At 46.3% G+C, this 26,819-nt stretch overlaps 1 protein-coding gene across 5 annotated transcripts in view; it reads right to left on the bottom strand.

The window, feature by feature from the left end:
- prdm5 (PR domain containing 5) overlaps positions 1-26,605 on the bottom strand; it is a 31,401-nt gene extending 4,796 nt beyond the window's left edge. For 2 of the 5 annotated variants that reach the window (XM_070961309.1, XM_070961308.1), the window contains exons 1-13: positions 26,507-26,599; positions 25,690-25,773; positions 24,990-25,112; positions 23,380-23,553; positions 23,071-23,234; positions 21,934-22,055; positions 21,178-21,257; positions 18,676-18,760; positions 18,430-18,587; positions 17,901-17,994; positions 14,330-14,490; positions 11,474-11,567; positions 3,126-3,211 (exon numbers count right to left, since the gene is read on the bottom strand). In XM_070961309.1, the coding sequence (XP_070817410.1) occupies positions 3,126-3,211; positions 11,474-11,567; positions 14,330-14,490; positions 17,901-17,994; positions 18,430-18,587; positions 18,676-18,760; positions 21,178-21,257; positions 21,934-22,055; positions 23,071-23,234; positions 23,380-23,553; positions 24,990-25,112; positions 25,690-25,773; positions 26,507-26,599 (1,518 nt within the window). Of the gene's footprint in view, positions 1-3,125; positions 3,212-11,473; positions 11,568-14,329; positions 14,491-17,900; positions 17,995-18,429; positions 18,588-18,633; positions 18,761-21,177; positions 21,258-21,933; positions 22,056-22,152; positions 22,246-23,070; positions 23,249-23,379; positions 23,554-24,989; positions 25,113-25,689; positions 25,774-26,506 lie in introns of all 5 variants that reach the window. The other 3 variants (XM_070961305.1, XM_070961307.1, XM_070961306.1) reach the window with 3 other exon arrangements.
- Between the last annotated feature and the right edge of the window lie 214 nt (positions 26,606-26,819).

A 26,819-nucleotide genomic window follows, 5' to 3' on the forward strand; every position in this document is an offset into this window, starting at 1 on the left:
ACATCGAACATCTGTACCTGCTGACCTTCACTCTCCAGCAGCTGTTCACCCTGTGACCTCTGACCTGATCTTTCCTCTGAATCCGACCACTCTCAAATGCAAAGATGGACTTTGGTTTATTTACTCCATGAGCCTCACGTCTCATGTGTCATCTGTAATATGTTGGTATTTGTAGAGCAGCATGCTAACAGGAAGTCATCGGGCTTCAGGCTGCAGTCAGAAAACAACAAACAGCTCAGCGTCGAAGGCTGTGAAGGTCGTCTCTGAATTATTCCACCAAGTTAAGGCGGCACAGATTCGATCCCCTCGTATCGGCGTAGATGCTGAACTCGTTAAGGGATCCACATTAAATCCAGTTTTCTCTGCAGCTCTGTTCATTTGCTGCGGTGAGTTCATGCGGACACGCAAACCGCTGCTGATACCGAGCCACTTCCTTTCACAATAAAAGCACTCTTTAATGTGAGGGCAGCGGTAAGCCTTTATTGTGAAATCAGAAGTGTTAACGACGCCATTTAGTTTTAAGATTTAGGCCATTTTTAAACTTAGCACGAGAGTTTCCAGTGTTCGATAAAGTTCATGGAAGGACACAGAAAACGAGGACTGACATTACATCATATTAAAAAAAAGTGACTAAAAACATGTCTGTGTCGGTTTGTGAGTCACGCACAGGTGATGTGACGCATGTGATTACATTCAGTGAAGCTTTTCCTTTTACCAAGAGGACAGTGAATGCAGCATCAGCTCTGATTACCAGGTCAAGGTCTCAATCTGTGCGCAGTACTCATAATCCCGCAGGACTGTGTGTGTTCATCAAGTTGGACAGACCATCGCTGACAGTCCACCTTTATTCAGTCATGGAAAGAAAAGTTTAGCCTTGAGAGCCTCGATGAGTTTCAGTGTTCCCGTCAAAGAACTGAACCTTCATGCCAGAGAACACAAGATGGAACTTTTTACACAAAAAGTGGATTTGCAATCATACAACATACAGCCACATCGCATCAGAGATCAAAACAATATTACAAAAAAATCTCTTAATATCCAGAATGTCAGCAGTTCATATCGGCATCAAATGTGTTCCTTTTTAGTCCGCCGCTGATGTGGTTTGTGGTATAAACACGCAAACTCCAAACGCATCCATCTCAAATCATCTGTGCATTAACAAAGAGCTGCAGCTCGCTCTGCCAAATGACATTTGTTTTGCTCCGCAGTGACTTCATCTGGCTCTGCTGTTTGTAACTGTTCAGCCCATATTTCAGAGCGCCGTGAGCAAAGGCAGATCTGGGAACATTAGGAACAAAACATCAGTCAGTTTAATCAGCAGCTCGCTCGAAAATTATACCTGCCTGTCCCTGCTGGGAGACGTCGACCTGGGCAGGACGCCTCCGTTATCAACGCGCCGTCGCAGCAGCGCGCCGAGCTCTGGGCAGCATTACAACAGGACAAATCTTTGAAATTACCAGCGCTGACAGGCCGCGACGGTCACAGTCACAGCTGCAGAAATTGATGGTGGAAATCTATGATGAAACGCATATTAAGTCTCGTTTATCAAAAGTGGCACTAACACGGTCGTGCGGATGCTCGCAGGGAGCTCATGGAAAGCGTTTTGGTGGAGAGCTTCGATGTGTCGAGACGTGACGCGAGGAAATGAGCGCTGTCCCAGCCCAGGAAATGACCTCATGACGTCCAGCGAGGAACCTGCCTTTGACTCACTTTACATCAGGGCTGGGCCGAAAAGGACTCTCGAATGTTCCCTCTAAAAAAACGCACGTGTTCGAACCATTTTAATATCTGATTTGTGATGTTGTCCATAAGAGGGGAAACCAACACAAGAGACAAACTACTGTATATTATCTCAATATAAACAATCAGTCACAGTGAGGCTGTGAGCTTCCAGTTGATGCCGGTGTTCAAGCGTCCTGGAAGACTTCAATGTCCTGGACCGACAGGAGGACTTCTGGTCATGTATTATCTGATTATGGACCCTACTTCCACGTGTCCCAGTGACTAATGGACACAACAGTTTTTGAAGTTTTTCGGTGTTGAACGAGGGCGCTGCAGCCGGCAGCCACAAACTGGGCTGCAATGTAGCTCCTGCAGGAGTTTGTACGTCCACTAAAAGTGTCTGACAACATTATGCAAAGCATCCCTGCAGGAAAACCTTTTTGTTAAAGAGTAAGATCCATTTTGTTTAACCAGAACCAGCTGTTATATCGCTCTGGCCAAAGCCACCAGACTCCATTCACAAAAACAGCGATTTTATCATCGGAAAACAAACTTCATTCAAACGCGACTAAAACAAAATAAAACTCACCAAAACCTTCTTGGTTCGTCTTTCTGATGTTCCAACAACCATCACTAACTGACTGAAATAAACTCTTATTTCAGCGAATCAGGAGAGGAGTGAGAGAGGACGGACCTCTAACTCTGGAATCATTTTCATTGGACATTATGCTAAATATGTTGGATTTCAACTGATTTCCCAGGTTAAAAGTAAAAACTGCACATTGGAAACTGGTTTTGTGACTCCTGTCCATCATGCAGTGTTTCCAGTGCAGCCACCGTGGCAGTGCTTTTTTTTTTCCACAATCAAATATGAATTACAATCGAATGGATGGATTTCCTTTAAAATTCGATATAAATTCAGATCTAGAGTATTTCTTGGCAGCCTTACTTTACATGTACATGTTCAGGCCATCGATGCGTTTCCTGTGTCTGCATCTGAGTGTTCTGCATCGCCACACAGTTCATTCCTCTCCAGCCTGCACCCACACTATCTCTGCCTTTTTCTGTCAGCAGGCGTTACTGCATGATTTATGAAAGAACCTGCACATTACCTCATGATTAAATGGGCAGGGAGTGTCACGTATGTTAGACACAGAGGAGACTTCTCACGAGGCGAGGTGTGTGAGACTTTCTTTATGCTCATGCGATTCAGACAAAGGCGGAACAGAGAACCTGAAGCGTCCACATTGACGGTGGGACACCTGACACTGGGTTAACATCCCTTTCTCTCTGTCTGTCTCTGCACTACAAACAGCGCAATTAGCTGTTCTTAGACCTTAGACCACTTATGATACCATACACTGTAAAATGGAGAATAGAAAACATTGAGGGGGGACACTTACGCGAGTGTGTGTGCGGATGTGCATCTTCAGGCCATCGTTCTTGCTGAACGCTTTGTCACAGTAGGGGCACTGGTATGGACGCTCACCTAGAGGACGAAAGACGTTGGTGTGCATGAGACATGGTTCATAGGAAGACGATGCTGCAGCACGCAGGTTTAGACCAGGCGTGTTCAAACAGAAGTTAAAGTAAGAAAACACTCAGACAAGAGACAAAACTGTGAGCATTAATCATCTTCAATAACCAAATATGCACTGAAACGTGTGCACATTAACCTGTAATTCAAATGTGTACATTAATACAATAATCATCTCAAGCTTAACCAACTAGGATCTCTGGTGCAGACGACATATAATCGACTAGTCCACCAATCACACGTGTCCCTTGTTTAAGCTCCCACATGCAGGTCATATTATATATTGTACACAAATTGCACATTTGCTCCTATATTCTCCAACATGTGCGTCTTACAGACAGAGCTTCGCTGTCAGGTAGAAGCCAGAAAAGAAATCTGGACATTCACAGCTGGTTCAGGGGTCTGTCCTGCTGTCTGTGTCCCGCTCTGGCTACTGGTAGACCAGCTATCTTCCCCTCGGAGCCATTGGTTCTTGATGCGCACCGACTTTCCACTGCAGAGCGAGAGCTTATGTTGGCTGCGCTTTGTGGCTCCCTATCTGAGCCACAACTGGCCAACAGTTTAGGAACACATCAGAGGCAGTGTGGCTTATCCCAGCTGGATCAAAAGCAGTCAGGCCAAACTTCTACAGATCCTATCTGAGCGCACGCCGCCGATGACAAAGAGAAAGTGACAGGCTGTCAGTCAAACGGTCGGCTGACACATGGATCTGTTTACCGTGCGCTGATCCACAGGCCAGATAGGAGCACCAGAGCTGATTAGTAATCTATAGAAGGGATATGAGGTAACCTATAGAACCGCACTGAAATTAAAGACTCAGATGGGAAAATACGGCAGAAAACTGATGGGAAAAAATTCTGGCTTCAATAATTGCTTCATTTATTTCATAGATGTCCACAGAAACAAAAATAGAGGGAGGAATCCAACTTAAAAAGGTCTAAAAGTCATCTTCCTCATGATGTAAATGTGCCCAGTGCAATGAACATATATGCCTGCAAGTGTACACAGTTCAGTTTAATGAAACAGTGCTAAAAATAGACACCTACAGCCACACGTGTGCTCATTCCTTCAGTACAACAATCTAATTTCTCATCCACTTCACGGTAACGTAATCTCTCTTTAGTGGCTAATCGTTGAACAGGCAAGCAAGTAATTTTATTGAAGGGGGAGATGTTTTGCCCCTTTAAGTAATAAGGTTAATTAGCTGTGTTTCCTTGGGATTCAAAATGCAAAGATGCTTATTAAATCAGAAAATCCATCTGGGGAATATACGAGAGGAGTAATATTATCCCGCTGATATAAACACGGCTGTGTCGCAGGATGTTTCTGCGCTGTGGCTCGCAGCACGTGAGGAAGGCTTGATGGAGCTGCAAAGTAAATATTTAATGGAGGTTTTTAAAAGTTATTTCATTGAAAGGTTGCTAAGGCAAATGTTCAAGGGTGTGCAGGCTTTTATTTTGGCAGAAACGAGTGCTTCTTGAGGTAAAGTGTGGATATTGTGCCCTTAAATGATTTCATTTGAAGTCTGCTGCTGTTTTTAGTCAGATTCACTTACATACTGGTGGGATCTGACTACTACTTGGAGTTTACACATTTTTATCATTCCAACTTTTGGTCGCCAAACTACAGTGGTTTTATTTCAATCATTCACATCCCATAAATCCCTTGTCTTTCATCAGAGAAGCTACGACAGCTGTCATGTAGCAGATGTACGAGTCGGGGTCTAAACCCACCATAAATCCCCCCCGCCCCCCCACCAGAGGGCTTCAGAGGTGCACATGAAGGCGCGCTGTGACACCCGGCAATAAAACGCGTAACCTCGCGTCGGCGTGGAAAGGGTTAACGTGACATATGTGGACTGATTACACAGACTGGAACATCTGCGAGAGGGCAGCTCGGCATTCTGTCCCAAAATCCCCTCCTGTGCCATTTCAGCCTCTGGGAGGCCTTTTGTTGACAAACAGGAAAATCTGAAGCCCAGATGTGTTTGGAGAAAGAGGAGAGCGAATCCTATGTCTTATGTAGCATGTGTGGTATCGGGTTCAGGCCCAGCGTTAGCCTTGGGGAGTCCTGGGGAAGGCATTAGTGTGCTAATAGCAGCGGAGCACAGTGTGCCAGTGTACTTCTGCGGCTTGGATCACATCCCTCCCAGGAGCTGGCTATTGTCAGTCCATACACGGCGCAGACAACCACGCCCTGCGAACACAGAGGCTCGTAATAAGCGCGCACCAATCCGCCTACTTAACCTATAAACTCTGGATCTGGATGTGTGCGCGCCTCATCTGGAAAAGGCAAACAGAGAAAATGATGGTATTCGATATTCTAAAAGAGGTCATTTATAAAGGGGGTCACTCATAGATCACACGACCTCCTCCGAACGACTCCGAGAGCAACAAGAGCGACTCAGTTCCTCAGCGATAACAGGAAATAAACAGAAATCCGAACGTGTTGCAGCATCGGTGTGTTATTCACGCGAGGGGCTTTGTGTCTGTTCTGCTGAGTGTTACTGTAACCGGAGAGCCTCCACTTATTCTCCAGATTGAGGCAGATTGTTTGGGGATTACGAGGGGTGGCTGCAGCGCTGAGCCGGGGCTTTATGTGTGTGGAGATGGTAACTGATTTAGCATGTGCTGAAACAGTACACCGTCTCTTTGACCCCGGGTGTCTCCCCGGGCCCCCGCTGTGGCCCTCACACTCCTCGTCTGCTAATCGATCCGTTTGGCACCCCTCGTGTGTTGTATATGTGCGCGTACGGCCGCGCGTCTGGTTAGCAGATGGTTGGCGTCGTCGTCGTGCCTGCCGCGCAGCCTTCGTGTTATGGAGAACGCTTTGTAGCTTCGGGGCTCCGGTCTGAAAGGCATTAGCGCTGTCCGTTAGAAATTAATTCCCGGCTTCCTCTGCTTCAGCCAGACAGCGGCCCTCCACCGTCCTTCCCTGTGTCACATGCCGACAGGGGCCACGGAGGTAACGTGACACCGGCGCGTTGGAGATGATAAGAAATCGCCTTTGATGAGCCGGAGGACAACTTTCACACTTGACCTTCCCATTATAGCCGCGGCGGCCTTGGCAGATTCCTCCACTTCCTCAAGCAGTTCTCCTGAACTTGGCCATGTGAAGGTACATCAGGCGTGATTGGTCGAAGCTGTGATGTCGAGGCTCTGACAGACAGTAATTCACTACTTGCTGATTTTTACTGTACAAGACTGTAACCATGACCACAGCGGAGACAAACAAAATCATCTGCGCGTCAACAAGTTCCAGAGTTCTGCCAGATGTCCATCTGAGGGGCAGTTGTTCTGTCTGTCTGTCTGCGTGCGGCTCTTTAAAACATCAAAACGTAGCTGATCACCATAACAAATGATCGAGACCATTAGTGTCCTCCGACCAGCGCCAGCGCGCGTTTGAACAATTAAGACGGCATGCTCGGAGAAAAAGCTGCTCCGCGTGTTTATTTTCTCTTTGTGTTTCCTCTGCCGGAAAGGAAAAAATATTGATAGAGAAAACCCAAATTTACACAAAGAACAGTGGCCTCTGTAGCAGCAGATCAGTGGAAAAACAGAGAATCTCTTCTAGGAGGTTTTTACTGATGATTCACGTCGTCCACAACTGCAGTTCAGTGAGGTGGCTCTACTTTACTTGTCATGTGTAGTCCAACGTTCAGAGCTGTGTTGTGTAAGTCTCTGAGGAAAACCAGACTCCGGCTTTGGCCTGTATGTATATTCTCTCCTGTACGACAGCGGATAATAACAGAATATTGGGTTTGACGAAGGCGATTACCCGGCGGCCCGGACCAATGAGGACTTGGGCTTGTTGACTTGTCGGGGTTGTCTCAGTCTGGAGACTACAAATTTGAGAGACGTGATCAGGCGGGACGGCTCGGACAAAAAGACACTACAGAGTTGAACAATCCAGTGATTTTGGTGCTTCACCAACACGAAGCCGACATTCAGCCAAAAAACAGTCAAGTCAGAGCGAGACATGCTGACAGATGTACGAGTGACTGAACTGTGGTTTGTAATACTCAGACAGCCCGGGTCAGAAAGTACTAGACTTCAGTGTATTCAAAATATAACTGAAGTACAGAAAAGTCAGTACAAGTACACTTCTACTACTACTACCTCTACTACTTTTTGTGCTTAATCTAAATAATGTTCAACACAAACTTCTGAAGAGATGTCACTTATTTCTACTTCAGTGTATCAAATGCAGACAGTATTTCTGCAGTAACACACTGATCATGTAATGCGACTGTACTGTACTGTGAGTGTGTTCTGAACGCTCATGAATCCTGATTTTCACTGGTGTACTTCTGCACACTTAGTTTGTGCCAATTTAGCAGCTATTTACACTTCAAGTGTACTCCAGTCGTACTCAAGGACCGCTGGAGTACACTGAAGTACACTTGAAGGCGACAAAAATAGCACAAAGTGTACTGAGCACATTCTTAAAAGTACTTACAATTAAAGTATATTTTTTCACCTGGGAGGGATTTACGACTCCTGGAGCTCCGTCCTGACACAGTAAGACACCAGAGCGTGGCCTGACACTCAGGATATTTTCACTTCTGCTGCCTCTCCGGGCTTCCTAAAGAGCCAAACTGGCCCTTTATTGCCACCACGTGAGCATTTTTCCTGATCATAGCGCCTTTAAATGATTCTGCTGGTATATGTTCTTGATTGTAGACAAATGAGACGGTCCCAGTGAAACCAGTGCGGTCCACGTGGTGCTTTCATGCCAGTGTCCCCCGGTCAAACCAGTGGCTTTAACGCAGCCCATCTCGGACAGCTGTGCAGAGCCGACATGCTTTCTTCTTGTTTCACTCCGTCACATGTTTCTGCTTGTTAAAAAGCTGTTATTTGTCAGTTATGATGATGATGATGACGGTTATGAGCGCGAGCGTCCCCTCTCTGACTACTGAACATGTGCAAACAGTTGGCGACCCGCTGGCACGACTGAGCTCGTGGAAAAAACAGTGAAGCTGATACAACACAAACACTAAATCAGCATTTTTAAGGGTTAAAACGCCACGGCAATTAGCCGCAACAAAGCTCAAGGGCTTACGCTGATCACTGCGCCCAAACATGACATGTCCAATGATGTCAGTGTGACAGCCAGGCGCTGCGTTCTGTCAACATTTCCCTTGGCACAAATAATCTTCATGACCCCGGTATGCTTGCTCACCACATCATGGCACACATGGTGGGAAAATGTGCTCTCGCTGAGCTGTGATGTGGAGAAGGACGCATTTGGGCCACGGCGGGGCCAAAAAGAGTAATTTAGAGAACGATAGAAACATCCATCATGACTACCGAGTTCCACGACGTCTTCGGCGTCCCGGTCCAAGTTTTTGACGGCTCGCGCTTTATTGGTTGTCTGTGATCTCATAAAGGCTGCGACGGCTAACGTGTTTGAGCTCAACACTGCGGTGCAGCACGTCTTCCAGCTGCAGCGCACTCTCAGGTTGATGTTTTCAGATCTCCCTTTAATCTATTTCTCACTTCACCCCGTCCCTCCCATGATGCCCCCCGCCGTTCAATGGTAAGACGACCGGGGGAAGGAAACCTCAGAGGAATCCTGACAAAGTCCTCTGTGTTTAGCAGGTAAATAATCAATGCCGACTTGTTCCTGTGAAGCAGGAAGACAAACAAGATCAAGCTTTCCTGCCTGCCGTGCGGAGAAGCCGCCGATTTAAAGGTCTTCTCCTCAGCTGGTGGGCTTCTTTAAGACGCCGCTACAGAAAACTGTCCGTCTTTAACAGGGCTGTTTTATGATTTAGCCGTTCTGTCACACAGTCTGCGTTATCCACAGATGGGTTACATGCGACGTGCGTGCCCACGAAATCACTCTTCACTGTTTGAGAACAAGACGGGTCTTGTCGGGATTGTCGCTCAGGGAACGACTCACACGATTCACCAAAGCTTATTTTTCCCCCTCACACAAAAACACAACAAACAAAAAAAAAGAGCCCAGTCTATAGAATGAGGGGACAGATTTACAGCCAGTCAGGGTCAAGGGTCATCCGGCTGGATGCTTTCTTGGAGTGGTCCTTTCTCTCTTTCCTCCTTTCTTTCTTTGAGGTGTCCCCTCGGCTCCCACCCCTCCCCCAGCATTCCTCTCTTTTGTTTATTCTATATAAATACAATCAGACTGGGCCGCGGCCACACGGGAACACACTCGCTCTCTGTTGGTTTGTCCTTCACACATACACATGTACGGAAACACACACATGCAGCGGCTCGCACACACACACACACACACATACAAAGGAAGCTGTTGACAAAGTGTGGTGGGCTTGTCAAACGACCATCGTCCTCAAACACACACACATTCTGACACACTATAATCTTAAACACCTGAAGGGAACATTTGAGAGGCGACGTGGTTTAAGCTGAAGTCGCCTATAAGTCGATGTGTGTTATACAGTTAAAGTATTAGAGTTAAACAGCACAGAAATTTTAATTTAAACACAAATATCAGGTAATGAATTCACTAATGAGGGGGTCTACGTGGGCTGGCGACGATGGCGTAGCTCCACCTGGATTCAGTAGGAAGACCTGGACACGTGAGTAGCTGCCATTTATGAGAAATCTGCTGATCTGAAGTGCCTTTCAACGGCCGGTCTGAAGCTAGACAGCAAGTAAAGTGACGTATCCCACCCCCGAAAAAACAACAGGACAACGAGAGGACGACATGAGAGAGAAGAAGAGATGGAAGTTGAGTCGCAGTGAGGAAGAGAGGGAGGCAGCCAGGAGCCGGCAGGGACGCCGAGAGAAAGAACGAGTGAATGACGGCGTTTTGAGGCCAAGAAGTGTGTGTGTGTGGCCGTGCCAGCTCTCTGCACCAGTCTGTTGGTAAGGAGACGCACAGGAATGCGTAGCTTTCCAGTTTAAGGCAGTTTAATGAACATCCAGGGCTCTATTTTTGTGGCAGTGCAAAGACCTGGAGCGAGCGGCGCTCCATCACGCCGGAATTTTCTCATGTTAAAATGTCGGTATTTAGAAACCTGGTTCCAGACCTCGAATCGCCACACACATCTTCCACCTCACATTCCTGTTCGAGTAAGTCTGGTGTCACTGACAGCGCGAGAAACGGGCGGCCAATCAGAGCTTCGCAGGTAGGATTAAAAATCATGATGTCATCGTCTTACATAACTACAGCGAGCTACCCAGCTACACCCCCGACAGGGCGACTGCCACAAATAACGAACCTGCACATTTCTAATCATCATCAGCGTCATTAACTGCTGCTGCTGCTGCTGCTGTGTTCACTCAGACAGAGAAAGTGCTGCTGGGACGGCAGAAAGAGGACAAACTGCAAACATCACATCCAAATGGAAACAAACAGGAATGAAAACCCCATCGGGAGCGTTTCAGACGCGTCTGATGTTGACTTGTTGATCTTTTCTCCATGTTTGTGCTTCTACCAGGGATGGAAGTCAAACTTTAGTCTGTTTTAATTGTGTTTAGTGTTGATATGCAACACCGCTTCCAAAAAAGTTGGAATGCAATCATTTACAAACAAACTGTGTTCCCAGACAACAGTTTTCTGAAGTGTTCCCGACCTCATGTGTTAACATCCCTCATCCAATCACGTGCTCACAGAGAGGTGAACCTCGCTCCGTCCTCTATGAACGACTGAGCCTTCCCAGGATGCCCCTTTCATACCCAATCATGATGCTCTCACCTGTTACCAATCAACCTGTTTACCTGTGGAACGCTCCAAACAGGTGTGTTTGGAGCGTTCCACATCTTTCCCAGTCTGTGAAACATGTTGCTGCATCAGATTCAGAATAAGCAGATATTTACAAAAACCAATGAAGCTGATGAGATCAGACATTAACATTTTGACTTTGTGCTGTTTTCAGATGAGTTTGTGTTTCCACACAGACACACAAGAGAGACAAAAACGAACTCCTCCATCATGAATACTGAAAAATTAAGAACGCAATAATGTGATTTCTGACCTGCTGATTTAGAGTGACCTGGTCAAACACGTTCTCTGGTTAACCTGCTTCATGGAGTGAATGTAAACAGAGTGAAGTGCAGCTGTTCAGCTCGTCTGACTGTCAGACGGGTATTTATGGGAAAATCAGTCTGATGTTTCCCTGACAAAGACCACGTCAAACAAAACGTTCATCTCTCGCTGCAGTCGGTGACGCTAATGGCAGCTGATGGAGGGTCGGTCTGACGGAGCGCCGACCCGCTGAGCACTGACCTGTATGGCTGCGGATGTGGACCCTTAGCGTGCCGTTGCTGGCGAACTTTTGTCCGCAGTACGGGCAGATCTTCTCCTTCTCCCCCGTGTGAGTCTGCCGGAGGAATGATAAAACAGACATGTGGTCGATGTTAAGGAAAACATTTGTAACATTCATCCTCGCATCCGTCTTCCATTAGGAAGTCAGATGTGATTGGCTGTGGAAGGCGTAGTACATGTCAGAACATCGTCCTTATCAGAGGCCAATCAGAACGCTATTACAAATAGAAGCTTGTGCTGTTGGTATTTTTTGTTTGATAAAAGCAAGATTCCACTTTAAATTCATTCTTCAGAGCGTTTTATTTAGCTGCACGCTCTGATTCGGTCAACAAAGAGCAATTTTCTCCGACAGTGAACCAGCTAGCTTTGGACTGAACGGAGGTGCACATGTTCGCATGACAGTGGATCCACTGAGCTGCCCTGAAGGCAGGATCAAAGAACACAGACGATGCAGATTTGCCAGGGTCCAGAGCCCAGGGGACCAAAGGCCAGGCTGCACGTATGCATTCATCTCCTCCTCCTCCTCCTCCTCCTCCTCCTCCTCCTCCTCCTCCTCCTCCTCCTCCTCCTCTCCCTTCACTCCCCAGCAGTCCACAGCGTCGAGCTCTGTGGGCTCATGAGGGCTGCACATGCAAACAGGGAAGAGGAGCATGTGGGAAAGGGTGCACCACCTCCTCCTCCTCCTCCTCCTACCTTTTCCTCCCCCCACCCCCCCTCGCTCCTCTCCCTGTTGAAAAGTGAATTCCTCCTCCCTGCCTGCTGTAAACTCCCGAGAATAATCGTGAGTATGAAAGGCTCAAACTCAGAGCGACAGATTCAACAGCAGTACAACAATACAGGAACACCTCCTCTGTGGGCCCCCATCCTTCCCTCCATCACCCCACTGTGTCCCTTCGACACCTCGGGTGTTTCGTTACAAAGGCAACACGCACACGCGCGCTCGCACACTCACCCACACGCAACCACGCACAAACAAATCCACATATATGAGCACATGCAGCCCAGATGGAGCAGTGTTGCATTATTTACTTACTTGTTTGTATAAAAAAAAAAAAGCATGGCTGCTTTTCCACCTCCCTGAGCAGACAGGGAGCGCCAGCAGTCTCAACAATCATGTGTGGAATTTATTGGGAGTTGCAGGTAATTATTCAACATCTTTAATATAAATGATCGGTATGTCTGAGCAACGGCTCGAAAACCAACCCTGTAATTTTCACTCATGCGGGAATTCTTCCAGAAGAGTTTTGACAGAGGTGAGACTGTCTTGTGCAAACCGCAACACATACAACACATGCACACACATGCTGACACACACGCCCTCTCATATAACACGAATCCAGGACTGTAACACAAGAGCGCTGCGCTCTGCCAGGAAGGGACAGATTCACTGTTCCTTTACGTTCACGCAAACAAACTGCGGCGAGGGCGGCTAAAGCTAAAGCTAACCATGGGACACAGAGACGGATGCACCGTTCAGACGTTCTGTCCCGTCTGGAGTCGGACCAGGGAGGACGAGGACGATGGACGTCCACAGCAAGTCATTCAGCGTCACCGTCAACTGTGGTTTCTTTTCTCTTTTCTTAAAAATTCCTGGTTCTGGTGATTTAACTGTCTGACAGTCTCTTAAAAGAGCCGAATCAAGTCATTCAGGCTCAGCAGCGACGTCTAGATGTGCTTACCTGGTGATCAAAACCAGAGCTGAAACGATTAGCCGATCAATCGATAAGACAGAAAACAAAAGTTTCAGTCATATTTCATTCGCTGGATTGAGAGTTTGTTGCTTTTCTCTGTCATACATCATTGTGGATTTAATATATTTCTGTTTTGATGAAAGACTGAACGATTAATTCCTTGATAAAAAGAACATAAACAGATGAGCTGCAGCCCAGCTCAAAAGCGTCCTCCTCTAATCTGAACGGTGGAAACCTGCATCAGATGTTTGGCTTTCATGAAGGGACTCCGTTTCCTTTAGATTTCCATCACACATGCAAAAAACTGTCGGACTTTGATGCTAACGAAACATGGCTGTGACCACAATTTGTGATTATTTGGGGGCCAAAGACAAACAGTTGGCAAATATCGAGGTGCGCTTTAAATAAGACCTCAACAACAGCACGGTCAGAAGCGAGGTTACTCTGCCCATGTAAACACAGCCGGCGAGTTGTCGTCTCCTCAGCAACCTGGCTTTGATCAAGGCCAGGGCTCGCTCAGCCTCCGGACCCCGCGAGCAGCGAGACAGTCCGGCATGCCAGTCTTCAGCCCTACTGTTCTCAGACAACCTCCGAGACGTTTTCTTTTGCCGCGTGCCAAGAATCTGTTTGGTTTCAATCTTGATCCATAACCACACCGGACGTTGTCAGATTTAGGGCTCCTAATCTGCAGCGAGATCTGTTTGGGGCTTTGAAACCCTGCGGAGCTAATGGACTAACTGCCATTCCTAATCAACACAGGAATTGATTTGCAAGCCTTCATGGGCAGCAACGGTCAAAACGCATGTCTCCGCCAGGTTTGACAGTCCGAGATATTAGCAGTTAGCTTCGTCGCTCCCACGAGACGAGCAGTCTGGCTGGATGTGTTCTGGTCGCGCTGCCATTCCTTCCCCTTTAAACTCAGTGTGATAGCAGAAGATTCATGATGGAAAATCTGATTTGAAACGGCTATTCATGGAATGCTTTCATTACTTTTACCTACAGCTCAAAATGTTCAAGCAAATACAACAGAAATGCAGCTTGAACTCAACCTGGGGACAAAGCGGCAGCAGACATGCAATCAGCGCCTGTGATTGAGGTTTGTCTGCCTCCGGCTCTTTTCATTCACCTTCTTGTGGCTCTTGAGGACTGAAGGAGTGACAAAGGCCTTCTCGCACAGGTCGCACTTGTACTTCTTGTGGCCGTCGTGCACCACCTGGATGTGCACGTTGAGCGTGTCCTTCCTCTTGAAGGTGGCGTCGCACTGGTCACACTTGAATGTCCTCTCACCTGCAGCAAGCACAGAGGAACACTTGTAAGAGCCATTTCCAGTTCTCTATTGTTGTGCCTCTAAACACACAGTCATCACGCACAGCAAGAGGGGAACCAATTTCACTGCGATTGTGTGGACAGAGACATACAAAAAGGGGTGTTTCGTTGCAGCAGACAAGCCCAAACAATGGTCTTTAGAAAGGTCTGGGTCTGTTTTCTTTCACAGAAGTCGTCCTTTATTGTGGATCTGTGGCTGACATCGCAGCAGAAACAGTAAAACAAACTGCTCTGCCACATGTTTCATGTGAACGTCGACCGGCTGGGTAAGAAAGCATGCCTTATTTTATTAATCACTCCACTGAAAAGCACTAAAATGGCAGACAGACGGTATCAGACGGTGCGCCGGGGCACAAGCTCAGCTGTTCGGAGCGCAGCCCGATGTTTTCCTTCACGCCTCCGCTCTCTGCCTCCGTACAACAGCCTCTATTGTCGAAGAGTAGTTGTTTCCATTATATGGAGATCATTCAATTTCCACAGAGTAGTTTGGAGAGACCGCGTGTGTGCGTACGTGCGCGCGCGTGCGTGGCAGCAGCAAATGCTTACAAGCTTGCGCTCATTCTCCTATTACCAAGGCCGACGATGGCCAGCTCAATAAAGTGGAACACCAGAGGAAGCCGAGGCCCATTGTGTTTTTAATCAAATCGAAACGTTTGCTTGATGATAATTAATGTCACCGACGCTCTCGCATAAAGATTTCATTATTACTTGGAGCAGGGCTTCAGTCTGCTGTTAGACCGCCTGCACAGACACGGACACGCAGTCACTCATACACACAGGATCGTTCTGGAGGTCCACAGCTGAAGATCTGACCTCACATAAATGTGCTGTGCGTGTTCACATGGAGAGAAACGCACATACTGACAGATTCGCTCTGAAGCGGCACGTACGGGGATTATTTCAGAATTATAGAAAACAATCTGACTGAAAAATGTCCCAGAAATCAACTAAAATACAAATTAAAACCTGAAATTCCAACATTTATCTGCAAAGTGAGTTTTGGACAAGTTAATTTTACATATTACTAGTTACTTTCACTTGAAAGTATTAAGTCACTTTACAGGATTACTGTGTGGGCAGAGTCATGATTTACTAATTTTGCATTTCTTTTTGCTAAGTATCTGCAGAAGCATGACTAGCATTATATTTGGCTGTAGATTAAAGTTACATTATGGTTTTTTTTAATAACAACGCGGTCACCGCTGCAGCCTCAGAATAACCTGGTCTTTATGGCAGACTTATCTTACCTCATGATTTTTTTTGACAGGAATTTTGCTGACAAGCTTTATCGGACGCGCTGGAACATCCCGGGACGGATCCTCTCTCGGTTTAATCTCTGCAGCTGTCTGCAGCGCCTGTGTGCGGACTCGCGCCTCAGCTGTGACTCGCAGGCGAAACCTGAAGCGTTTATTTAGTCTATTTCCTCAACGACACGCTTAAACACAAGGTTCATGCCCAGTGAAAAGACACTGAATACGTATATTTATCCACATTCTGCAACCTACACGTGCCTCTTTTGCACTGGGTTTGCTGGAGCTGCAGTGATGGCCCACATTTCCCATCATGCCGTGCTGGACTAACATTAGTGTTTGTGACGTGTGCGTTCAGATCATGGAGGTTTAAGCTGGTGATTGTCATTTTTGTGCTGGTTTACACATGTGACCTGTTCCGTTTCTTACCCGCTGCTGCATTTAAAGACAGCGCTGCAATATCATCACACGATTAACAGCTGGTGCTAACACGATACATGAGCTAATGATTGCAATAATATTACAGAAACGTTGTCAGTAATCCTTTGTATTACTGCAAAATAAATAATATGAGGTAATATATGTTACTTTATTGATGCGTTACCCAAACGCGGCTCATGATTCAAGGTCAGCAGCTGTTCTGACGGCTGATGAGGGTCTGACTGTGGGCCTCAATCTCTCCAGGATCTTCCTCCTGTACAACACCTGACAGTGCAGCATCACCTGCAGCACGACGGCAGCGTCCATCCTCTCTTGCTGTTTCTGGTCCCTTAAATCAGCTGCTGACACTGTTATAACGTGTTTTCATCTGCTGATTTCTAACAGCAGGACTCAAAGCTCTGCAGTGCGAAAGATCTGGTGGCATTTATTGATTGAGCGGAACAAGTATGTACCAATTTATACCGAACGTTATGCTAATGATCAAACGTCCCGCGGCTCCTCGGCAGTTTGTCGTGCGAGCAAACCTCACAGAAAACAGCACGAGAGATTATTAAAATGTTCCTGCAAAAAAAAAGAGATTTCACCTGAAAACGCTGCGACAGCTGTGCTTCATTTTCTCCCTCTCAGACCGTCGCTAGAGAGCGAGCGCGGTGCCCTCACATTAGCTCAGACACACGCATTCACCGGCATGTCTATTCTCTCACCTACAGTGAAACCACACACTCGAGCCTCCCGCCCCACATACTGTCTAGAACCTGATACATAATACGAGCCCTGGTATTATATGGCCTGCCTCCTGAGACAGAGGCAGGAAATGCCTTGAGCTTTACAATCCCTTTGTTATCTGGCTCAACTGGAGGAGCAGCGCTGCATCCTGCCAAGGCTCGACTGCAGCTCAGGGGAGGACGCTTGTGTCGGGCCACGGCGGCCAGGGACCACTGGACATCTCCTCGGTGAGACGTTTGATGGAGTTATGATTTTTATTATTAACGGGAATATCCACAAGGTGAAGATGAGTTGAAGGCCAGTGAAAATATAAAACTGTCCACAACATGCTGGAGAGGATAAAATGGTTCCAATTCTAAATTAAATAATCTATTCAAGGTCATTTCGCCTAAAACTTCAATTCAAAAGACAGTAATGAGGAGAAAAAATAAGATTAACCCTTTTATACTGATGGGAAAGGCTGCAGCTACAAGACAGAGCACGATCCTGAACGCTGCACAATATACAGACATGGATACATGCACTGATATACTGTACATAATCACCCACTGCATGTATGTAAATCAATTACTCTTCCGATTAATTGATTAATAGTTTGGTCTATGAAATGAATAACGTTCGTTACAGTTTCCTTCAGCCCAAAGTGACGTCTTCAAATTGCTTTCAGAAATGACAAAGAAAAGCAGCAAATCCTCACATTTAAGGGGCTGAAATCAGCGAACGTTTTTGCTTTAAAAATGACTGAAATGACTAATTGTGATTCTGCTACGAGCAAAGTTTGGCTCACGCTGGCAAACTTTAGCCAAACTTTGCTCTATAATGTGTGTTACTGATGACTCCTCACTTGTAGCCACAGTGGCTGCGCTTCATCTTAAAATACATAATCCCACTTAAAACTGCCAATGAACCAACAGGTGGATGGACTAATCTTCGCAGTCATACACTCAGACTTACTGTTGTGGATGAGCAGGTGACGCTGCAGAGAGAAGGGGGTTCGGAACAGAGCCTTGCACTCCTCACACTGGAAGGGTCTCTCCTCAGAGTGGGTCTGCAGAGAGGGCAGAGCGGCATCAGCATGTTTACAACGTGTCAGCAGAAGCTTCTTAAACTGACGCGAGAGGATCAGGCCAAAGGCTCTGCGGCCGATTCGGTTTGTTGACTTGATGATGACGAGCAGCTCGAGGGGCTTTGAGTTCAAAGTGCTTCTGTTTTTTCTGCCTCCCCCACCCCACCCTGCCCAGCCTATCTGTCTGAGTGACACCTCAATCCCAAAAGCAAACATGGAGGACCTCAGGGGTGGAGCAGGCCAGAGACCCCACAGATAAGAGGCCCCAACGAGACCCTGATTGATTACAGCCTGACCAATAACTCCAGCTTTGAAGTGACTCTGCCTTCCAGAGAAAATCTCCTCCAATCAGCTTGATGTAACTGCATAAAGCAAATAACTACCACAGAAGCACAGTGACCATCACCTGTGGATTACCTTCTTGTGGTTCTTGTAGACGTTGCGGTGAGCAAACTCCTTCCCACACAGCTTGCATTTGTAGGGCTTGTCCTCGCTGTGGATGATCTTATGAGCCGTCACCTGGTCCAGGCGCTTGAACGAGCGGCTGCAGATCTCGCAGGTGTACGGCCGCTTCTCTGATCATTGACAGATGGGGACAGATGCATTCAGGCAAACGGAGACGAAGCACGGCGGTAAGGAGGGGCGTGATTAACGTTTTCTCACCTGAGTGTGTGATCATATGGCGTTTCAGCTGGTTTGTGGAAATGAACTTCTTGTCACAGGAGTGGCAGTCAAATATTTCATGTACCTGCAGCAGAAGAGCAAAAGAGGGAGCGTTTAACTTTTAGCTCTTGCTGATGAACTCTAAAAACTGAGCGTGTAAAAAGTTGAAGGATCACGACGGTCAACACAAATGAAATCTTGTCCGTTTTCATTAGACTGATGTCTGCAGACAGAAAAGCAATTAAAGTGATGAAAAGTTTCAATCCTTTTTCTGCTTCAGAGCATCGCTCCAATAATTGCACGTTGAATAGCTCCCCGGCGTACAGCTACAATAGCATATGCTAATGCAAAGCAGCTCCTCTTGTCACAGCTGCTACTGCAAAAGCTTGTTCAGCTAAATGATGATAATGGCAGTTTTAAGCTGCTTTGGAGCTAACGTGTCATTATGGAAAGTTTGATTGCTGCTCCGTTAGAATAATGCTTAATGCCCCGATGTCTTCAAACTGAAGCTAAAAGAATACGCCACGTTTTTTACACACATATTTCTAATCACGCTCCTTCTGAACATCTTTATTAGACGTGGCAGAAAAGGCAGAGTTTGTCAAAATCTAATGTAATCCTGACCTAGATTTACAGGAACACATTCTGCCTTTCAGATCTGAGATTTTACAGCAGACAAAGGCTCAGACGACACGAGTGGAAATCATCTCCGCTGCCATGAGCCACATGCTGGAAGAACTGGCACATACACACATAAGGAGGCCACATAGGAAGATTACATACGCCTATTTTAAAATACCCTGGAGATCTGAAACCGGAGAGTACTGACTCATACGCAGGTGAAGTAGGTTAAATGATGCACTGCAGAACTGTGTCACAACTTCCAGGTGACTTTAAACGTCGGACAGCTTGGAGGCGGCTCGGTGATGAATAAGGCGGCGGGATGGATTCACGCCTGTTGATTAATCTGGACGGTGGACGTCGAGACGAGAAAATGAAATTACCAGCAGGGATAATTAATGAAGAACATTAGTCAGTGAGTGACGGCCAGTAAGAGAAGTTGCATAATTATCACAGACATCATCGAAGCAGGACACAGGAAACAGCTCTCAGAAGTGATTAATCCAAGAAGTTTATACATAATTATTATCATTATTAGTCAATAACTCATAGATAACTTATAGGTATTCTTGTTTCAGTGCCAAGACAGTTTCAGATCACTGGTGGCAGCAAAGAGTGACTTAAAATCTTAAACTTTTCCACACCAAACTCGCGCACTCTGGCTAATTATTTAACGCAGTTAAAATTGCATTGCATCTCTACATGGAAGACATATGAGCCTACTTTGTGCACAGCACAGGAGCGTAGCCTGAAAGAATGATCCACCCGTATGTAAACGATTTCATGAGGCAAGCACGGACCAAAACGAATACATCTTTGCATGAAACATCTCAGACTGTATCTGAAGAGGCCGGTTCAGATCTGTGATCCATCAGTCAGAAGGAGAATCCTGACGCCAAGGTTAAAACCTCATTGTCTGCCAACAGAGCCTCTTAAATTTCACAAGGGCTGTGGGATGAGCTAGTGAAAGAGAAACCACCCCTCAGCTCTTTGTCACCCAGAATAAATCTGTAACAACCTGATCATAAAGACATCCTCACGTGGAGAAAGAGCAAAGTGAAGTCAGAGGCTCGGGGAGCGGAGACGACCGCGGGATGGAGAGGTTAGACTGGGTTACAGCAGAGTGTGATGGATTCCACCGTGCAGCGGCAAGCAGCCAGAAAGAGACATCACTGTAAAACTGGATCATGCAAAACGGCGTAAGCTGAGTAAATCCTCTCACATCCCATGCAAAGTATCTGCAGCTGCACGGTGGGCTTGTGCCGATTGGTGATCGGATTGTGTATCGACGACTGAAGCGATGATCGATGATTGTTTTTTCCTCTGCAGACATCAGAGCTAAGACGTTACACAAATAATCTGCAGAATCTGAGCCATGATGTGCATTTAGAGATGCTTGTGGCGGAGCGGCATGTCGCACGCTGAGCCCCTTAATCAGCACGACTGACGAGTTCATTTTAAATCCTTAATTACAAGCCATCTCTTTTCCACGGATCTGACACCCCACATCTCCGCTCTCCACACGCCTGCTCACCAATCTTTCCTCTGCACTCCATCACAGTAGTTAGTTATGTTGTGTTTGAACAGAGGAGACGTAGCTACTACACAGACTTTTTTAACATTTAAATATATAAAATTAAATGTTTACACTCTTTTCTGTGCATTTATTCACTCACTTTTTCTTGCAGAAAGCTTTACGGTTCGATTACCTCAAAGCTTGTGGCCTAAAGCCTGCAGAGGCTAACATGTGGTATCAGGTTAAAACTCATAATAACCACAAATATTAAGAATAATACTCCCCCCACCCTTTGTCGATCAGATCGCACGCTGGCGATCTTGAGCGGCCATGATTGGACGCCGCCCGGCCGCTCAGAGCCTCACCTTTCTGTGTTCTTGCAGGTTGAGAGACGAGGAGCACTTTCTGTTGCATATGGTGCATGTGAGTTTCCGACGTGCGCTCCCTGAAAAAGAAAAGTTCAACAAGTTCAATACAATCACACGGAAACAGAAAAATACCACAAGTTTAACTGGACCCTGAACTCTCCTCATCACAGCCCCAAACATCCCACCATCCCACTACTGTGGGACCCTCCCCGTATCCCCCCTCTGAGTCACATGCCCCACATCTGACGAGTCTGATCCACATCCCGCCTCGCCCCCACACAAACACACACACACACACACACACACACACACACACACACACACACACCCCTTGTCCCGACCACATTGGTAAAACACAGAGGCCCAGCTCTCCATCAGCCCCTGAGATGAATGTCTTAATCTCGGGTTGATGCTTCATTCACGTGTAACGCTGCACAGATCCCCGCTGCCCTACATCCCATCATAAATAGCTATGGAAGTCCAATTATCTGAAGGAGTGAGCCGCCCCAGAACACACAGGTCAGCAATTACGTAGAGCAAGTAATTAGAGATGAGTCTCAACATTGCAGAGATTTTAACTGATCGAGGTCAAGTACTGTTACTGCAGTTCCTTCAGTGCTGAGGCTGCTCATGGACAATTAACTTCATTACATGAACTTCATTACGCTTTGAAAAAAGAAAAGCGCCATGCATGTGAATATGTGTGCGCTGGAGAGAGAGGCAGAGGACGTCACAGCAGAGACAGACGCCAACCTGTGTGAACGTTTCCTTTATGCTTCTTCAGGGCGTCCTTGCTCTTGAATCTTTTACCACAGCTCTCTGCTTTACAGATGAACCTGGCATCTCCTTTACAGGCTTCCTTATGCTGTTCAAAGCTGAAACACAGGAAATGGAAGAAGAAGAAAGAGCTGTGTCCACGTGTGTGCTGAACTGAGTACAGGTTGTAAAGTCATTCTGGGCTCTGTGTATCACCTGGATTCAGAGCTGAATGTGTTGTGGCAGAGGGAACACTGGTGCGCTTTAGAGTCACCTGATGGATCCAACGACTCAGAACAATGCAAAACACTGAGGAGGGATTCAAATACAATCAAATTAGACACAGACCGATCATCAGATTATCAGGTTTGACTTCAAATTTAAAATTGGTAAAAAACAACATACACTAAAAGTGTTTAAATTGCAGGAAGAGTTTTAGATTTTAGGAAATAAATGCATTTGATTTCTTGCCGAGAGTTTGAGGAGAAGATCAATACCTCACACGTCTGTATGATAAACATAAAGCTTCATCCAGTAGCTTAGCTTAGCATAAACACTGGAAACAGGGGGAAACAGTTAGCATGGCTGCAATGCTCGCTAATCAAAATGTTATCTCATCTGTTTAATCCGCACAAAGAACATAATGTAAAAATGACAGTTGGTGGTTTCATGTGGGGTCATGTGGTGCGCCGTCTGGACAGAGCCAGGTTAGCTAATTCCCTGTTTTCAGGCTTTGTGCTAAGCTAGGCTAATGGCTGCTGGCTCTAGTAACAATAGTGACCAAAACAATCAATTTTTGCCATACTTGAGCAGCCTTAGTATCAATCTCCATTCACCTCTCAACAAGAAAACCAATAAGAGCATTTTCAAAAATGTCGCACTGTGCCTTTTTTTTTTTTTTTTTTTTTAGTTTTCTGTCAAACCAACGTCTTCATTCTGACTGAACTATTTTTGTACCAGAAGCAAAAACACGTATAACCTCAAAAACCTGAGTTTTCTTACCGTAACATATAATCTAAAACATAAACTTCTGCCAAACTGATTCAATACTTTTTCATTACCTGCAGCTTCATTGTTAGAACAGTTAAATCAAACTAGAGTAGGAGCAGTTAAGTGATGGAGCAGAACACCCACTGGCGCTGCAGAGCCTGTTTGATGGGGAACTTCTTGCCACAGTTCCTGCATTTGAAGTCCTTCTCCTCCGTGCTGGGCCTCTGGTGCAGACTCTGGAGGTGGGCGGCCAGGATCTCCTCACTGGGAAAACTGCTCTCACACAGCAAGCAGGGGTGGTCCTCCTTCTTTATTACCAGTTCTGCAGAGATGAGGCGCACACAGTGAGCATGGAGGCGAATGTCCGGAGATTTCTGCCTGATTTTCTTTGAAATGTATTTAGAAATGAATCATCTATGTTTAGGATTACAAACGAGGCAAATATAACTCCACTGTACCCATTTCAACAATATGTTTGGCATCTTTACTGTTTTCATCGTCATCTTTGATGACCTCCTCCTCTTCCTCCTCCTCCTCTTCCTCCATATCACTGTCCAGGTAGCCTATCAGCAGCTCTGTGTCTGTCTCGATGTCATCCACAGCCAGGTAGAAGATGTTCTCTCCATCCTGAGACAACAACATGGTTTTATTCCAGCGATGGCTCAACAGTAACGACGCCACGGAGCGCTGGCGGAGCTGACAAATCTGAGAAGAATGTCGCTAAAGAGAAAAGCATTCCTGCTGAAATACAGTTAGAACCATTTATGGTAACGAGCTCTGAGTAACTGTTGAGACTGGCTGACGGTTGAACTCATTACACCCAGATGACAGTCTGTTAGGCCTGATTGAGGCCACAGGTCACAAACTCAAACCCTTGAAAATGTCGTCATTAACTCTCTTGTCCTTAAAGGTCATGCTAATAAAATCAAACCATCATTTTGTTTTAACTGTGGGATTGTAAATATACATAAATAACGATTAAGAAGAGGAAAGCCGCACAATAAATGTCACTGCTGATGGAACACAGAGCTTTAACACACATGGATGACCTTTAAACGACCAATCACGTTGGACGTTTGTGTATTAATGGCAGGAACTTGGCCCTCAGATCTGAAATGTTCGTCTCCTCTTCGTTCAACTTCTATTTTTCTTTCATTGGGAGAGAACAATCTTTTTTATCTTTGACACAAGGGTGCAAGAGGTGAAACTTCCCAGATCCAGTGCGCTAATCGTGTGTTCACAAGAGCGCGTTCGAATGCTTGAAGAGGTCGTGCTTTGCAAATTCTTCGGGTGTTTTTGAATGCACGGGCCTTGCTACTACTGTTGCATAATTTGTCAATATAATAACTTGAAAAAATGTTCTTGTTGCCTTTTGGAAATAATAAACTGACAAAGAGAATCATTCCCAGAGGCTGCAATAACTCAACGACAACCACAAAAACATTCCCTCAGAGAAGCTGCTGCTGTGTTAAACCCTCCTGCAGGTCAGGACGGCTCACTTGCATAAAGTTTTACATCTGGATGAAGCTTATGGCTCCCAAACGCATCTCTCCTCACCCAATTTTAAATGCAATTTACAGCGATTTGTTTTGCAATTTAAGCGATAAACCTGCAATTTCCTCAAATCGATTTTTCACTTTTCACCTTTCACCTGTTTTCAGAGAAAGCTCAGCTTGCGGCTTTGCAGATTTGTCACTTTCCCTGCTTCATCCATGTGCGTATCATCGCTCCGTAACATATCTAATATGTAGGTCGTCTGTAAAAGGACACTCCTGTGCTCATGTGGGATGTCTCAGAGACCAAACACAATGACACGCTATCATTGTTGACCTGCACCGTCAACAAAAAAGAGATTTTTCAGATGTGTCTGTGAAGGTTTTCCAACCTGAAAAGAGTCAGAGTTTAAATCTGAAAACATTTACCTAAAATCTCCCTTTAAGATCTCTTTCCTGGCACACTTTTGTGAATCATTAGCCTGTCCCATCAGGTGTGTATTGTCTGTAAAACATATTGTCTTTCCAGGTAAGCCCGAGGGAATCGTCGTCCGCTGAGAGGAAATGTACCTGTATGGCCGCCAAGTTCTTCTGCTCCTGTGAAGGCGCCTGATGGACAAACCGCAGCCAGTTGGCATGCCGTGGGTTACTAGCATCCAGAATATACAGCACATCTCCTTTACTGCCACGGACCTGGAAAGAAAACAATAGCGGCATGAGCTGACTGAGGTGAACTGATTCCTCTCTTGGTGCTTTCATGGTCTGTCTGCTGTGCATCAAAGTGTGCTGGCCTTTCAAACGGACGCCTCATCGTGTGCGCAGGCCTCTGCCTCGCAATGTGGCAGCCACAGATAATAACATCACAGCATTTATCTCAGTGGTTAGCATCAGCGGCCTCCCCACAGCGTGAGATGCGAGTGTGAATCAGCCAGTATGGTTAACGGATCTGCAGTGTAATTAAATGATCTCTTTATCACAGGCTAAACGTATTTGGACAGAGCTGCAAGCAGCTGTGCCTTTCTTCCACAGCTGTCCTGCGATAAAGGGATGCGTTTCGTGCTTAACTGCAGAACGAGCTGCAAAGAGATTTCCTGCACTCTTAATTACAACATTACATATTCAATGCAGCTTTTACAGGCATGAGGCTGGAGTTCTGAAGCTGTATGTGCCTCCTAGCTAAAAACTAAGTCGACCTCTGCAAAGTCTTGCTTTAACCTCTGGACTCTGGACCTTTACATGTGTGACAATATGAGCATGTGCGTGCATTCACCTCCCACATAAGCCTGGTGTCCGAGCTTTCATCCAGCTCGCTGGGCAGCTTTTTCTCACCTGCAAAAGGGCCAAACTTTTCTCCCTTTAAAACAAACACAAGGATCATTTGTCAAACATGATGCTGCTGCTGTCAAATGAATGATATTAAAACATCACACACCGCGGTGGGCTTTCCATAGTATGACTTCTTTTTTGCGCTGTGGGTAAATGTTGGAAAGCTAGTGGGCATGCCTGCTGTGTAATGTGACATGTGAATGCATCCTTCAAGTGTTGGACATTTTTTTCCTTTTTGACCTTCCACAAGCGCCAAAAATCCAGGGGGCGTGGTCAAAGTGTGCATTCATGTTCATCCCCAACATGTTTTCCTACAGCCCCACGGACTCAAACAGCAACATCCTCCTGAATGTGACCACATCCCCTCCATGGAGCCACCCCCCCTCAGCACCTCCATACTCCCCCACATGCCTGTCAGTAGTGAGGAAATGTCCGCACTTCCACAAAATGAGCCAAAAAGCTGCGAGCGTTAAGCGTGAATGTAACGTTCACGTACAGTCGGTGCCGTGTTGGTGCGCGCCGACGCCTTCTCCGCCGACATTAACTCATGTCGTGAACGAGAGAAACAACTGGATTCACTGTAGCTACGTGGCACTTCACGTCAGAGCAGCCCTGGGCTGAGACTGAGCCTCTGACACACTACAAGGAATAAAGGCGCACAGAAAAACCAACCACAACGCTCAGAAATGCCTAAAAAGCGACATTAAACGCCTCCCGCCTCTTAACTCGGATACAAAGTTGCCCATTCAGAAACTACAAACCTTTTTCACGCGCCTCGCCGTGTACAGACCGATTCCATCCTGGACCTTTGACGATTTCAGAGAAAATCTGTCTGGCACGTACATGCCCAACATTGTCATTTCTCGGAAACGTTTCCTTCAGTGACAATCGGTGGGCTATCAGATAAGCCAGCGGAAGTGAGCAGGCATTGTCAGTGTGAATTGGGAGCAGATAGTTTGTCCGTGAAGCGCTCCAGGTTGAACTTCTGCTGCTCCTGCTGCAGGAAGGCAAAGCGGCGTCCTGATTGGTCCGAAGTTTGTAACCGGAGGCTACCTTTGCTGTCGCGCCTGTGTT

This window comes from Chaetodon trifascialis, chromosome 4 (genome assembly GCF_039877785.1).
Source record: "Chaetodon trifascialis isolate fChaTrf1 chromosome 4, fChaTrf1.hap1, whole genome shotgun sequence".
Classification (NCBI taxonomy): Eukaryota; Metazoa; Chordata; class Actinopteri; order Chaetodontiformes; family Chaetodontidae; genus Chaetodon; species Chaetodon trifascialis.